Source organism: Oncorhynchus masou, chromosome 28, assembly GCF_036934945.1.
Source record: "Oncorhynchus masou masou isolate Uvic2021 chromosome 28, UVic_Omas_1.1, whole genome shotgun sequence".
In the NCBI taxonomy this organism is placed as follows: Eukaryota; Metazoa; Chordata; class Actinopteri; order Salmoniformes; family Salmonidae; genus Oncorhynchus; species Oncorhynchus masou.
In genome coordinates this window covers 44,837,682-44,855,010 of record NC_088239.1, presented here as the reverse complement: position 1 = coordinate 44,855,010, position 17,329 = coordinate 44,837,682, and the positions used below count along the sequence as shown (strand labels likewise).

Genomic DNA, 17,329 nt, shown 5'->3' with positions numbered 1-17,329 from the left:
GTCAGAAGTTTACATACACTCAATTAGTATTTGGTAGCATTGCCTTTAAATTGTTTAACTTGGGTCAAACATTTAGGGTAACCTTGCACAAGCTTTCCACAATAAGTTGGGTGAATTTTGGCCCATTCCTCCTTGCTCACACATGCTTTTTCAGTTATGCCCACAAATCGTCTACAGGATTGAGGTCAGGGCTTTGTGATGGCCACTCCAATACCTTGACTCTGTTGTCCTTAAGCCATTTTGCCACAACTTTGGAAGTATGCTTGGGGTCACTGTTCATTTGGAAGTCCCATTTGCGACCAAGCTTTAACTTCCAGACCAAAGCACCCCCACAACTTGATCCTACCACCCCCTTGCTTCATGGTTGGGATGATGTTCTTCGGCTTGCAGGCCTCCCCCTTTTTCCTCCAAACATAACGAGGGTCATTATAGCCAAACAGTTCTATTTTTGTTTCATCAGACCAGAAGACATTTCTCCAAAAAGTAGGATCTTTGTTCCCATGCAGTTGCAAACAATAGACTGGCTTTTTTTATGGCAGTTTTAGAGCAGTGGCTTCTTCCTTGCTGAGCATCCTTTCAGGTTATGTCGTTATAGGACACGTTTTACTGTGGATATAGATAGTTTTGTACCTGTTTCCTCCAGCATCTTAACAAGGTCCTTTGCCATTGCTCTGGGATTGATTTTCACTTGATGCACCAACGTACATTCATCTCTATGAGACAGAACGCGTCTCCTTCCTGAGCAGTATGACGACTGTGTGGTCCCATGGTGTTTATACTTGCGTACTATTGTTTGTACAGATGAACGTGGTACCTTCAGGTGTTTGGAAATTGCTCACAAGGATGAACCAGACTTGTGGAGGTCTACAATTTGTTTTCTGAGGTCTTGGCTGATTTCTTTTGAGTTTCCCATGATGTCAAGCAAAGATGCACTGAGTTTGAAGGCAGGCCTTGAAATACATCCACAGGTACAACTCCAATTGACTCAAATTATGTCAATTACCCTATCAGAAGCTTCTAAAGCCATGACATAATTTTCTGGAATTTTCCGAGCTGTTTCAAGGCACAGTCAACTTAGTGTATGTACACTTCTGACCCACTGAATTTGCGAAACAGTGAATTATAAGTGAAATAACCTTTCTGTAAACAATTGTTGGAAAAAATTACTTGTGTAATGCACAAAGTAGTCCTAACCGACTTGCCAAAACTATAGTTTGGAAATTTGTGGAGTGGTTGAAAAACAAGTTTTAATGACTCCAACCTAAGTGTATGTGAACGTCCGACTTCAACTCTATATGAGAATGCTGTACAAATCATTTTCAAGAACTTAATTGAGTTAGTCATTTTTTTATAGTTCAGTGGTATTTGGACATGATTTGGCATGAAAAGGAAAATAGGGACCATACTGTATATCAAAACCTCGACACAGTTTTCAGCTGAGGCTTTCGGGTGGCAAGGACTGTCCAGTGATAGTCTATAACGCATTCACATTTGTGAATGAATAACTAACTCACAGAATACATAACATGCACATATAGTACACAAATCTTTATTATATATATTTTTCTTCATAATCTAATCTAAGACACCTAGGCATGTTGGGCGAGCCAACACAACACACTTATACACAAAGACAAACTTTTATATTCCAAGACACTACTGTACTGAGTCATGTTGGTGTTTGCCAAACAGCAATGCTGCCAAAGACACAGAACCGCAAAAGGCGCTCTTTATCTTGGGCCATCTCTCTTTCCACTCTGCTTTACCCTCTACAATAGCTTTGTGTGCCAGCTGTCTGTTCTGTTGTTGCGGATGTTGTTACATTATTGATGTGCTCACCGTCATTATTTGAAAGGAAACGCACAGAAAACCATTGCATGCCAGAATAAAGGGTGCTAGCTGGTGTCCCAAAGGAACGCAGGCCCCATCACTGCAGATGTTGCTGTTTCTCTTGACTGCGTCCATAATGGTACCCTTTTTCCTGTATAGTGCACTATTTTTGTACAGAGTCCTATGGATCCTGCTCAAAAGAAGTGCACTATATAGGGAATAGGATGCCATTTCAGACACACACACTGTGTATCCCAGTCCATACAATTCTGAATAGCTCCTGGCTAATGGCTAGTGGGCCTGGCTGACTGATAAATAATGAATACAAGTCTATAATAATAACAATGTTAACCGGAGGATGCATCCAGGTGAGTGTTCCTCTTCACTAAAGAATTTGCTATTCCCCCCTCTTTCACTGTTACACTAACCAGCTGGGTTCCTTAGTTGATCCTTTGTTCTTGCCCAGCACACACACTTGCAGCTAATCAAGGGCTTGATAATCAAGGTGATTCGTTGAACAAGATGTGTTCGTTCTGGACAGGAACAAAATGTGCACCCTGTGGTGGGTCGCCATGAACACCACTATGAAACCCTTCTGTTCTGTAACTAGAACACATTGACCTGGCATAGTACAGACCCCTCATGAAATAAAGCACAGATACCCATACAGCACAGGAGGCTGCTGAGGGGAGGGCGGCTCATAAAAATGTTCGGTATGGAGCGATGGAATGGTATCAAACACATGGAAACGATGTGCTTGATGTATTTGATACCATTCCACCTATTCCGCTCCAACCATTATCACGAGCACATCCTCCCCAATGAGTGCCACCACCAAACTCCTGCGCCGCACACTGATGAATGCTCCTGTTGTTTTGTTGTGCAACCTTTTGACTCGAAGGTCTCCGTCAGACATTTCTTTGTACCCTGCAAGTCATTAGATGTGTGTGTACACATTTGAAACCCTCCCCTCTAGACAGAACAGAATAAGTAACATCCTTTAACAGTTTAGTCACACATGACACCTCCAATCTCGTAAATGTCTTATTTCCTCCTCACCTGAAACACTTCCTGTAATTGATCTGGGTCTCTGCTCAAATCTAATTATACATACAGAGGCAATCGTTGCTCGTCCTTTCTTTGTCTCCACCACCACCTCACTTTCAGCGCAACTCTAGTGTGAACGTGTTAAATGGTGAGGTGATTGTGTTTGACTGACAAATGGCTTAATTTCAAGTTTTAATCTTCTTCCACACAATTTATGATGACCCGGGTTGCAGCGAGAGAGAGAGAAGCATCATTAAAGGCTTTGTCCTATTCCTTATCTATGGTGTGGCTTTGCCAAGAGGTTCTGGCGTTGCTGCATGCTATTGCTGCATCACAGATAAGGCATTTGACCTTGAATTCAACAGACTGTTTCACTGTGCATGTATGCTGAACAAACACATTATCCTCTTGACAGTGTTTCTGCTTCGTCCAGTTTAGTCATACAGGCATGTACTGCATATATTCTTCAGATACAAAAACCAACACAGGTGATACAGAAAAGGCCTCTTACAGCTGTGACATGTTGCTCCACTGTAGCCCGTGTTAGAGCAATTGCAATGGAAGGTACTCCAAGACTGAGTGCATCTCCCCCCGTGTTCACAATGGCTTGGAGAGCATCTGAAAAGAGAAGAGAGATATTTATTCACCACAGATTTCCAAAAGGTCAAAAATCTGCATGTATATTTTGAAGGATTCAAGTACACTTTCAAGAGTTAAAGACAATTTATGCTTGCTATGGAGGGTGTGGATGCAATTGTGAAGCCTCTGGAGGCTTGCAGAGGCCAAATCGAGCTCCGTACTGCATCGCCATGTGCCTCCCAAATTTTGTAACAATGCGGAGGGCTCCGTGTAGCTCCGTATTGACATGATTGGTTGACGGTAGGTGGGGGCTGGATGTCCTGTAATAAACACAAACTCACTTCCTCGGCATCTTCCTTCATGACAGCTCTGCTCTGCTCCGCAAAGTGCAAGAAGTATGAATGCCCTGACTTCTGCAGAGGCCGTATCACAGGATAGCTGCTGTGCGGTCACCGCAAACTACTTTCTCAGAAAGGCATATCTGACTAAATACAACCGTTGTTTGACGTGCTGTGAATGTCCTGTGAATGTCCCGGAATAAATATGTCTTTATGTCCTTTATGATACCGTGCTTTAAGATAAGTGCATCAGCTTTTGGTTCTTTTTTGTCCTTTTACTTGAGCTGATCTATACCTCTCTATCCTCAAGTATCCTCAAGAACTGTTCAGCTCAGGTGGACATTATAATGTCCATTCCTGACATGAAGGGAATGTTCTCCTTTCAAATGGTCAGTTCTGAAAATGAATAATGGGCACCATTATAATTGCATTCCCATTCTCTGAAAACAGTATGAAAAAAGTCACGTGTGCGGAGATGTACGTGTTTCATGATGCATACCTTTTCGTCGCCTACGTTACCATATACACTACCATTCAAAAGTTTGGGGTCACTTAGAAATGTCCTTGTTTTTGAAAGAAAAGCACTTTTTTTTATTGTCCATTCAAATAACATCAAATTGATCAGAAATGCAGTGTAGACATTGTTAATGTTGTAAATGACAATTGTAGCAAGAAACGGCTGATTTTTTAAATGGAATATTAACATAGGCGTACAGAGGCCCATTGTCCTGTGTTCCAATGGCACATTAGCTTATCCGATTTAATCATTTTAAAAGCCTAATTGATCATTAGAAAACCCCTTTGCAATTATGTTAGCACAGCTGAAAACTGCTGTGCTAATTAAAGAAGCAATAAAACTTGGCATTCTTTAGACTAGTTGAATATCTGGAGCATCAGCATTTATGGGTTCAATTACAGGCTCAAAATGCCGGAAACAAAGTAATTTCTTCTGAAACTCATCAGTCTATTCTTGTTCTGAGAAAGAAAGGCTATTCCATGCAAGAAATTGCCAAGAAACTGAAGATCTCATGCAACGCTGTGTACTACTCCCTTCACAAAACAGCTCTAACCAGTTTGTGCTAACCAGTTGTGCCCCGGTACACAGCTGAGCAAGAAGACAAGTACTTTAGAGTGTCTAGTTTAAGAAACAGACACCTCACAAATCCTCAACTGGCAGCTTCATTAAACAGTACCCGCAAAACACCAGTCTCAACAGTGAAGGCGCGACTCCGGTATGCTGGCCTTCTAGGCAGAGATGCAAAGAAAAAGCCATCTCTCAGATTGGCCAAGAAAAATAAAAGATTAAGATGTGCAAAAGAACACAGACACTGGACAGACGGAGATTGGAAAAAAGTGTTATGGACAGACGAATCTAAGTTTGAGGTGTTCGGATCACAAAGAAGAACATTCGTGAGACGCAGAAAAAAATGAAAAGATGCTGGAGGAGTGCTTGACGCCATCTGTCAAGCATAGTGGAGGCAATGTGATGGGCTGGGGGTGGTTTGGTGGTGGTAAAGTGGGAGATTTGTACAGGATAAAAGGGATCTTAAAGAAGGAAGGCTATCACTTCAATTTGCAATTCCATACCCTGTGGATGATGCTTAATTGGAGCCAAATTCATCCTACAACAGGACAATGACTCAAAGCACAGCTCCAAACTATGCAACAACTATTTAGGGAAGAAGCAGTCAGCTGGTATTTTGTCTATAATGGAGTGACCATCACAGTCACCGAATCTCAACCCTATTGAGCTGTTGTGGGAGCTGCTTGACCGTATGGTACATAAGAACTGCCCATCAAGCCAAAACAACTTGTGGAAGGTGCTTCAAGAAGCAGGGGGTGAACTATCTTCAGATTACCTCAATAAATTCACAACTAGAATGCTAAAGGTCCGCAAGGCTGTAATTGCTGCAAATGGAGGATTCTTTGACGAAAGCAAATCTTGAAGGACACCATTATTATTTTAATTAAAAATCATTATTTATTGTCAACGTCTTGACTATATTTCCTATACATTTTGCAAATGATTTCATGTATGTTTTCATGGAAAACAAGGACATTTCTAAGTGACCCCAAACTTTTGAACAGTAACGTATGTGTGTGCATTTTGTAGCTGTCGGCTCTAAATGCCACATGGGTACGGATTTTGAGCCCTTCCCGACAAAAACGGAATGAGAGAACATATTTCAGGCTGAGAATGAAACGGTTGCCTTCTAACACTGTTCTCTCTCAGATAAAGATTTAAAATGGCATGTGAAGGAGGGAGGACATCCTGCCAGCCGTCCCCATCATCCTCAACCCAGCAGCACAGCCTGAGACACATTCGTCTGCCTGGCCTGACTGGAATTGATTCCAGGACAGCCACTGAGCTGAATCACAGGATTTCACAGGCTGCCTCACGCTCTCACTGCTGCCTGCTGCCTCATGCACACATTATCTTTCTCTCTCTCAAACGCACGCGCACACACACACACACACACACACACACACACACAATATCTCTCACCGCAGCCTGCTGTTCACATGGCAAGCTTTCTTCTCAGGCACACATGTAAATGCCTGCAGGCAGGTAACATTCTCTTGTTAATAACAGTCCCTTTATGGCATTGTGGGTTCAGGTGGTCAACTGCTCGGAGCTCTGAGACTTGGAGACAGTCAGACACACAGACACGCGCACACCTGTCTGTCCCAACCATCACTGACTGAATGATAGCTGTCAAGTCAGAATCATATGAAGGAATGGTGTCACAACACAGGGCTGACAATGCCCGGTTCACAAACAAATCAAAGTCAAATCAAAGTTTACATAGACTTACACATACACCAATTTGCAGATGCTTATGCTCCAGCAGTGCAGTAATACCTAAAAATAACAAAACACATAGTATAATCCAAAAAGTTAAAAGAAGAAAAAAAACAAGAAATGAAGCAATATCAGTGAGCCGTAATAGAACGAGTCCGGAATATATATGCTGTATATAGTAGTAGTAGGATGAGCCATGGTTAGAATACAGTATATACTATACATATGAAGAGGGTAGAACAGTATGTAAACATTATTAAAATGACCAGTGTTCAATGACTCTATGAACATAGGGGAACAATCTCTAAGGTGCAGGGTAGAGTACCGGGTGGTGACCGGCTAGGGACAATGTGTAAGGATCAGGGCAGGGTACCGGGCGGAGGCCAGCTGTTTAACAGCTGGGGATATAACCTGTTTATCAGTCTCTTGCTCCCAGCTATGATGCACCTGTACTGTCTCCCCGCCTTCTAGATGGTAGCGAGGTGAACAGGCCATTGCTCAGGGGGCCAAGCCAAATTTCTTCAGCCTCCTGAGGTTGAAGAGGCGCTGTTGTGTTGTTAAATGTTGCAATTAAACGTGTATGGAATGTGAAGAGTGTATGGAATGTGAAGAGTGATGGGTGATAGGTACAGCAGATAAAACACCCCATGATAGAATGGTGCCAGGGGTTGAAATGTATTTGGAAAGTGGGAATGGGGTTAGGGATGTCTGTCTTCATCTGCAAGACAAGAGCGGGGTCTGATGCTGAAAGAACGGGGTCTGGCTGGTTTATCCAATACAAAGAGACACTTGGCTGGTGTATATCATTGCAATGTATATCATCACGCGCTGTGTCCATCCAACTGTACTCAATGTGACTCCAAGTCATTACAGTTCACAGCCATGTCACTGAACCCCACCTGGTAAAGAACTTTAAAGAGAAAAGTTTGCTGGAATGTCCTACAAAGAACTTCAACGAGCTACAAAGTAAATAACCTCATTCCCCTAAACCGTGTGATGGGAACCGAGAAGGTATATATTTGTATCCCCTTCTAGGGAGAGGGAGAGAGAGAGAACCTGCTCCAGGACAGTATGCCACAGTAGCTCACAGACAGGGTGACAGGAGGTTGGCACAGCTAGGCACCCTCTGCTACTTATAACCCCCTCTCTCCCTGGCCCTGATGCCACCTCCAGCCCAGCCCTCGGCAGGCTAAGCCTCTTGCATCGTGACCCCAATCACAGAGGGGTCACAAATACAGCCAGTCACAGGCTGAGAGACAAGCACAGCAGGCCGGGAGAAACAACAGTGTAGGCTACCGTGTTGTTTTTTAGTCGTCATTCACTGGTGTCTGAACTGTAGTTTGTCTTCAAGAGGCTGCTGAGCCTGACAAGGGCCCTGAAGGAGACAGGTAGAGTGAACCCATGTCAAGGATTATGCGGGACAGTCCCGCAATTGGCCCTTTTTCCCAGTCAAACAATCATGTCCAGCACTTTTATCAACACATTCAAACACCACTAAATAAAAATAAAAAAGGTTGATTTAATTTGCCCAGTATTAAAGTCAGACATTCCGACCTGTATTTTGCGCTAATGACTGTGATAGCCTAGCCTGCTGGTGATGTTAAACACTTCTCCAATCGTTGTTGCGATCTGATATTCTGCGCAGCGCAAGATGAGACGTAGGCCAATGTCATAGGCCAGGGATGGGCAAACTTTGATAGAAAAAAAGTAGGGAGAAAAAAATCAGAACTCATTATTTATTTTATTTGATTTACCTTTATTTTACTAGGCAAGTCAGTTAAGAACAAATTCTTATTTACAATGACGGCCTAGGAACAGTGGGTTAACTGCCTGTTCAGGGGCAGAACGACAGATTTGTACCTTGTCAGCTCAGGGGTTTGATTGCTAGTCCAATGCTCTAACCAGCAGGCTATCCTGCCGTCCCATGAGGGGCAGCAGTTGCTTCTGGGTCTGCATAACCACCCAAAAACTCCAAGATTTTCATAAAGATCCACAGATGTATGTGGTCTCTCATTTCTGCATCACCAAATTTTGCATGTGGCAAAAAAGAGTAGGCTAGATGTGTTTCAATTGCTCCTAAAGGGCAGCAGACTGCAGGCGTGTAGTGCTGCCTGAGCACACCGGAGCTTCGCTCTGCCACTTCTCACAATGGTGCTTGCTTCCTAAAGTTAGCTGAATCAATGTCTTGGAAGATCACATAATGATGAATTAGCATTCTACATCACATAACCAAATATACTGTGCTTTCGGAATGTATTCAGACCCGTTGACTTTTATCCACATTTTGTACCGTTACAACCTTATTCTAAAATGGAGTAAACCATTTTTTCCCCCATGTATCAATCTACACACAATAAATACCCCATAATGACAGGAGCAAAAACAGGTTTTCGTCAGCGATTACAGCCTCAAGTCTTTTTGGGTATGACACTACAATCTTGGCACACCTGCATTTGGGGAGTTTCTCCCATTCTTCTCTGCAGATCTTCTGAAGCTCTCTCAGGTTGGATGGGGAGCGTCGTTGCACAGGGTTCAAGTCTGGGCTTTGGCTGGGCCACTCAAGGACATTCAGAGACTTATCCCGAAGCCAATCCTGCATTGTCTTGGCTGTGTGCTTAGTGTCATTGTCCTGTTGGAAGGTGAACCTTCACCCCAGTCTGAGGTCCTGAGTGCTATGGAGTAGGTTTTCATCAAGGATCTCTCTGTCCTTTGCTCCATTCATCTTTCTATAGATCCTGAGTAGTCTCCCAGTTCCTGCCGCTGAAAAACATCCCCACAGCATGATGCTGCCACCACCATGCTTCACCGTCGGGATGGTGCCAGGTTTCCTCCAGACGTGACGCTTGGCAAACCTGTTTTTGCTTTGTCGTTATGGGGTATTGAGTGCAGATTCATGAGGGGGAAAAAACGATTTAATCAATTTTAGAATAAGGCTGTAATGTAACAAAATGTGGAAGAAGTCAAGGGGTTTGAATACTTTCCGAATGCATTGTAATAGGATAGTATAACGTTACTCTTACATCAAAAAATGTATTTAATGAGATTTAAGGATGGTTAGCTGAAAAGTAAACAAGTATTTTTATATAATGCATCCAAAACTAAACAGCGTGCACCACAAGGCAGAATGTGCTTTGATTGAAACAAAATACAGGAAGTCTATATAGTTTGTTGGCGCCATCTGCTCTAATTTGCTAATCACGAAAATGTAAATGCATATTAAGGGTGAGATCTTGGTGCATCCTGGGGTGTGATCTCTGGAAGCTGACAGGCAAAACTCACTGGTCCAACACTCCTCGATGCGGCAAAATAGTTCAAATTGGGGTGACGGTAATTTGCCAGCCAAATCCTGCAGTCTCCGTAATAAAAGATATCTATGTTTTGACAAATATTTTTTCCTTTCTTTCGTTCCTGACTGCATGTGCTGCCATAGAAATAGAATGAATAGAACAGGTGTCCCTTTTCAAGTCAATGATGGCGTAATGGGTGTACTTGCGGCCATTGCGAGTGTTCTCATAGGACCAAAACAGGAAGTTTACCCATCAATCTGTGCTGTGTCCAAAAATTATGTGTTTTTTTCATGTGATTCTTTCATGTCTTTTAGTAAAAATACTTAAGTTGTTTTTTGGGGTATCTGTTCTTTACATCTATGACAACTTTTACTTCATTCCTAAAGAAAATGATGTACAAACATTTTCCCTGACACCCAAAAGTACTCATTACATTTCGAATGCTTAGCAGGACAGGAAAATTGTCAAATTCACACACTTCTGAAGAGAATATCCCTAGTCATCCCTAATGCCTCTGATCTGACGGACTGACTAAACACAAATGCTTTGCTTGTAAATTATGTCTGAGTGTATGAGTGTGCCCCTGGCTATCCTTAAATAATATATATTTTTTAATTATCCCGTCTGGTTTGCTTAATATAAGGAATGTGGAGTGATTTATACTTTTACTTTTACTTTTGATATTATATTTGAGCAATTACATTTACTTTTGATACTTAATTATATTTAAAACCAAATACTTTTAGACTTTTACTCAAGAAATATTTCACTGGGTGACTTTCACTTTTACTTTAGTCATTTTCTATTCAGTTATCTTTACTTTTACTCAAGCATGAAAATTGGGAACTTTTTCCACCAATGTGTAAGGGCATGTCTGGATACAGCAAATTTCATCCAAAACCCACAGCAGCCATAGATAACCTGGCTATACAATGCAGTAGCCTCTGCTGCGGAGCCAATGGGAAAACAAAACAAAAGCAGCTCTGCAGGGGGTGAAGTAATATACATGACGGGCAATACGAGCGAATGCTATGGGGAATTATAGGCAATTAGCTAGTAATCGGTAAGAGTGGAATAACTATACAATAGAGTGGAACTAATTTTCACTACATAATAAATACAATTAAGTGAGACAATTATGGGGTGGAAATCTGGAGAATTTACCAGAATGGTAATCATTATGGTGATTAAGATCTTGAGATAAATATATGTTTGCAGTGTATATTAGTGACATCAACACATCTCCAATTCTTACTGTATAAGGCGAGGTGGCTATGGACCCGATCGTGCCTGTTCTCTGTTCCTGAGAAACTGGATCTTTTTATAGATTTAGGTAGCTTGCAAACCTAGAGAGAGAGTGCAGACTAAAATCACTGTGCATTATAAATTATTCAATTCCCCTATCCACTCATCAGGCTTAGCTACCAGCTTTGTGCTACTGCCTTATTCCCTTTGTCATGCACACACACACACGCACGCACGCACACACTCGCACGCTCTGTGTCTTAAAGTAATGGTGTGTGCCGCATGCCTGCCTGACATGTCAACATTGGCTCCATTATTTCAGTATATACTCTATGCACTGTTTATGCCTGTTAATTTATCGAAGGAGCACCTTCAACACGCATAGGTGTCACACGGACCAAAGGGACATGGAGTCAGCTAAAAACAGCGCTCCCCCTCTAGCTTCCACATGCAGGCACAAATTGCAGGCGCACACACACACACACACACACACACACACACACACACACACACACACACACACATTAACTCCCTCTCCCCCTTCCCCTCTCTCACACAAACACACTATAGCTACTCCCCTTTTCTCGTATTCATTTCTTCATCCTTCCTGACAAGCAGCAGAGCAACAGCACCACACAGGCATTCATATTTACAATGTGGAGAGACTGAAGTTACGTAACAGCGGTAGGGGGTAGAGCAGGAGTGTCATACTCATTTTGCCCTGGGAGCAGCATTCGGTCTTCAATAAGGTCCCGGGAGGGCCGAACTGACAATTGCTTATATTTCCTTGCAGTCACAGTTTGCAAAGAATTGTCCTCTATTCCTCGTTTTTGGTATTTGCTATGCTCCCTGACTGTCCAGTGATTATTAGCTAACTGGACAGTCAAGAAACGGTATAAATATAGGTCCATTACAGTGGCGGTCGGGGCTGTTTAAGATGAGCATGGCCTTATTTCCATTACAGCATATTGGATGGCTGTCATTCAAATTTCAATTACCAAGGTCAATATAGCATTGGTAGGTTTCGTCTACTACATGATACTCAAATTTTCCCTATACCTATAATGTGGTTGCTTCAACGTAGCCTACAAATGAAAGTTAACAACGTAGGGGCACAGGTCGATAAGAAAATTTGAGTAATCAAGGTGACAGACAGTGACACATTCAATACCGTAATGCACACTTGCCTGCATCTAGCTGATCTAGGGTGTAATCATTAGTCCAAAAGTTGCAAGCGAGAGTTTCTATTGGACAAATTCGAAAATGTTTATCCCTGTTTCGTTCAATTTAAGAAACGTTTTTCAACAGAATCAGCAGAATGAATACACCCCCAATTCACACGCAAACAGAGTTCACTTTCAAAGCAGCCACATACAAACAGCATGATCCATTTGATCATTGTATAATTCCTCCCTGAAGAGTCCATTTGTGAAATTTCTTTCCTTCTTAATGTTTGAGCCAATCAGTTGTGCTGTGACAAGCTAGCGGTGATATACATTTGGTAAAAGACCAAGTCCACATTATGGCAAGAACAGCTCAAATAAGCAAAGAGAAATTACAGTCAATCCGGAAAATTTCAAGAACTTTGAAAGTTTCTTCAAGTGCAGTCGCAAAAACCATCAAGAGCTATGGGGAAACCGGTTCTCATGAGGACCGCCACAGGAAAGGAAGACCCAGAGTTGCCTCTGCTGCAGATGATAAATTCATTAAGGTTAGGGTTAACTGCCCCTCAGATTGCAGCCCAAATAAATACTTCAGAGAGTTCAAGTAACAGACATATTTCAACATCAACTGTTCAGAGGAGACATGAATCAGGCCTTCATGGTAAAATTGCTGCATAGAAATCACTACTAAAGGACACCAATAACGAGAAGAGACTTGCTTGGGCCAAGAAACACAAGCTTTGGACATTAGACCGGTGGAAGTCTGTCCTTTGGTCTGATGAGTCCAAATTTGAGATTTTTGGTTGCAACCTCTGTGTCTTTGTGAGACGCAGAGTAGGTGAACGGATGATCTCTGCATGTGTGGTTCCCACTGTGAAGCATGGAGGAGGTGTGATGGTGCTTTTTTGGTGACACTGTCAGTTATTTATTTAGAATTCAAGGCACACTTAACCAGCATTGCTACCACAGCATTCTGAAACGATACGCCATCCCATCTGGTTTGCACTTAGTGGGAGTATCATTTGTTTTTCAACAGGAAAAAGACACACCTCCAGGCTGTGTAAGGACTATTTGACCAAGGAGAGTGATGCCCTCCATAATCACCCAAACTCAACCCAATTGAGATCGTTTGGGATGAGTTGGACCGCAGAGTGAAGGAAAAGCAGCCAACAAGTGCTCAGCATATGTGGGAACTCCTTTAACCCTTTCATGCGTGAGTTCCAAATATCTCTAACAGTCGCCCCAGCGTGAGTTTTTCTATGCACGTGATGTTAGAATGTTCTCTCCATTCCAGAATGTGATTGATACGTAACAGTACATTTTATCCGCGCTGCCCTCAAACTAAAGCACGCAGCCTGTTTATATGTATAGGTTGTTTTAACTTCAATTTCAAATGATTTCCAAACAAGTTTTTATTTTCTAAAAACACAACCTCATTCATTCACATACAAATAGTCATTTTTACTTTTGCGGATAATTAAATTTTTGGGACATTTCTGACACGGACAAAATTCCCCAAGCACATCCCAATTGTTTGTGCAGTTCACGTCTGCAGACATTTGCTCATCTCTTGTCAGAACAGGATCTGCACACATGTTCACATTTTCATTCCACATTTCTATTGTAGCGTACTGTATGTATGGAGCATAATATATTTGTGTATATTCTTTATCACCGCGGACACGTGAGGTAACGTTACTCATTTTATAACCTTTATGATGTTATAGTCAATCGTGCTTATGTAGCCACATTATTCTATTAGCTCTGTAAAACAATGCTAAATGCATCAGACAAGTATTATCTTGTGTTGCATTTTGAAGCTACCAAGGCCTTATGACTCAAGTGGTGCAGCGGTCAAAGGCACTACATCGCAGTGCTAGAGGCGTCACTACAGACTCCCTGGTTCAAATCCAGGCTGCGTTTCTATCAAAGTAAGTGCCTTATTAAGTTATAATAGTTATAATAATAGTTTCCATATGCCGTTTCTGCTGTAGCTGTAGATCATAATATATTCCTTATAACTGCGGACACGTGAGGTAACATTACACATTTTATAACATTTATGGTGTTATTGTCATTCATGCTTACCTAGCTACATTATTCTATTAGCTCTGTAAAACAATGCTAGTTGCGTCAGAAAACTATTAGCTTGTGTTGTATTTTGAAGCTACCCTGGCCTTATGACTCCTAAGTGGTGCAGCGGTCTATGGCACTACATCTCAGTGCTAGAGGCGTCACTAGACACCCTGGTTGAAATCCAGGCTGTATCACAACTGGCTGTAATTGGGAGTCCCATAGTGCAGCGCACAATTGGCCCAGCGTTGTCTGAGTTTGGCCGGTGTAGGCCATCATTGTAAATAATAATTTGTTCTTAAATTACATGCCTAGTTAAATAAATAAAAAAATATTACCATGGTTTGTTTATTTGGTCTATTCAGCATAAGTCTGTTCTGCCCTGTCTTGCCCCCTTGTGGAGCTCAAAAGTTAGTTTCTTACTGTTCTAAACTCAAATGTCACGACTCCGACCGAAGGACGCCCCCCTTCCCGTGGCGCTCGGCGGTCGTCGTCGCAGGCCTACTAGCTGCCACTGATTATTTCCTCCCCCTCCTTATGTGTTTATTGAGTACACCTGTTTTGAGTTGGGTAATATATTAGTGAGGCTTTATTAGTCAGCCGACCCGCCTGGTTCCTTGTGCGGGAGTAATTATTGTGACCTTCCGTTTGGTGTACTTGTGTGCACGTCTATGGGTTTCGTGTTTTCCCATTTTGTGTTTTTTCCTGGACAGTTTAAGTCTCCCTGTTTGGGGCGTTTGTTTGTTTATTACGCCCTGTGTTTTCGTGGGGTTGGCTTATGTTTGCCGTTTTTTTGTGCGTTAAAGTAGCACTCCCCTGAACTCTCTGCTTCTTGCGCCTGACTTCTCACCCACTACACTCAGATCGTTACATCAAATCTGTGATTTGCAATGCAATAAACTAATTATTTTATAGCAGTGTTTATTATGTTACTTCTTTGTAGTATTGTTTTATTGCTATATCCTTATATTGTATTCTAATGAATAATTCCTCTTTATTCTGTACTTTCAGAAACCAGAAACATTATTTGCCAATATCATAACTGGAGCTGGACATCTTTGGAGCTGAAGAATGAGGACAGCTTTCGTATGCTAACGTACACTCCTTAACAGTTGTACTGGATGACAACACAGCAAGAAAACACATATGCCAATATGTAATATTCATCTATTTTATTGCAGTACTGGTAGTTGGTTCAACAACTTGTTTTACTAGAGGACAAAAAACTGAATATGCATAACCCATATTTAATATCCATGCAGTGACTGAACAACAGCTGCATTTCCACCTCCATCTCTAAAGGCATAGTATCATGGCAGGTCACCTGTCAAGTCACCTGTCAGGTCAGTCAGTCACTTATTGCTGCAGATGTGCTCAATAATGCTTGAGCATGTGATACTCCTCAAAGCATGGTGAAATACATAGAGGTGTACCACAAGCTAGACACATGTATTTTGTCATCTACCTCTGCTTACTTCTCCTGGCGCCAGACAGGCAGACTTTGCATGTTTAATATATAGTACTGAAATGTGTGGCACTCATTAGATATGGTTGAATATAATTTGATGGATATGCATGGTACCATTACATTTTGGCATTTTTTCTGCCTATCTGTTAGACTCTTGTCGGTTTCTCTCTACAGCTGACACACAAACATGTGCACATTCGCACGTGCCAACACGCACACATACGCGCCTGCAGATGTAATAAGTTCCACTGAAATGAGAAGAAAGTTGGGGATATCAATAAATTATTTCACCCCCCCCTAACATTACACCACAGTAATGTCTGTTAAATGGAGTTAGAAGATGACAACTTTATTTCTGCTGGCTGTAAACGTTTTTACTATGTGATTCTGTCCAGTGAAAAAAGAAAATCCCAAACCCCTCTCTGACTGCCTGTTTACTAACACATAAGGGACGGTTTGAAGTTTACAGAACGTGGACGCTAATTAGAGAAGGTGTAATTAATTTGAAGAGTGTTCATTTTAATTAGGCTCTGCTAACAACAAGAGGACTTTGTGTTGGAGCCGATTTCTTCCTATTTAAGAAATAAGAGGTCGGCCTACCCGTTTGACAGACAAAAGTATAGTCTGCTATCCATAGATTTGTCAGCCAATTCCTCCACCCCCCATGGACTCTTTAAATATCTATGTGTCAGTGAAGGGCTTGGTGTGTCAAGTTAAAGCCAGGGCTCAAATTGAAGGGGGTATGTGTGGGTACGCCATACTTTTTTTTTTTTTTAATAAAATGGCACCCCTTGTAAGCATCCCATTTAAGAGAATAAAAAAGGAGCAGATTATACAAAGCAAACTATAACAACGCTGTAGTTCGCAATGCTTTTTGCTGTAAACAAAGTACCCCGAGAAAGAGGTGACTCTGATGCATATGGGGATATATTTGGGCCATCTCTATGACATTCAGAGATTGAGTTACAACCTTTTATAGTCAAGGAGATATATAATGTGTTTATAAAAGGCTACTTCTTCTCAGACCCACAAATGCAATGATAGATTCATGAAATGTTTTTTTGAAAGGAGATATTTTTTACCCCTACCCTTGTCCATTGTGGTTTGCAAACCCACAACCTTCTGGCCAGCAGCTCTAAGCACTATACAAATTGTCACTTTGCCATGTAATGTTGGCACGTTGTCATGTAATTTTTAAAACAGCATATCTATTTTTCTGGTCTGTCCTATAAGTGAGGGTTAATGGTAGGCATGTTCTCTGGAATCCACTTTATTTTTTAATTATTACTTTGGGTATAGGGGAGGGTCACTTGTTTGTTTTTTCAAGTGTTCAGGGACGGTCGGATAAAATCTATTTTACTGAAAGGAGGGCCATCCATTTTCATTTTAGTGAGTTCCGATTTTCTCCAAGTACAACCTACTATAAATATCGTAACAGGTATTTCACTGCGTGGTATATGAAAAGACACAGTCATACAAGTATGTTGTGCATGGTT

The 17,329-nt window shown here is 41.7% G+C and overlaps 1 protein-coding gene across 2 annotated transcripts in view; it reads right to left on the bottom strand.

The window, feature by feature from the left end:
• Positions 1-17,329, bottom strand: part of LOC135517650 (contactin-associated protein-like 4) — a 189,166-nt gene that overhangs the window by 58,795 nt on the left and 113,042 nt on the right. For both annotated transcript variants that reach the window (XM_064942150.1, XM_064942151.1), the window contains exon 11: positions 3,389-3,495. In XM_064942150.1, the coding sequence (XP_064798222.1) occupies positions 3,389-3,495 (107 nt within the window). The remainder of the gene's footprint in view (positions 1-3,388; positions 3,496-17,329) is intronic.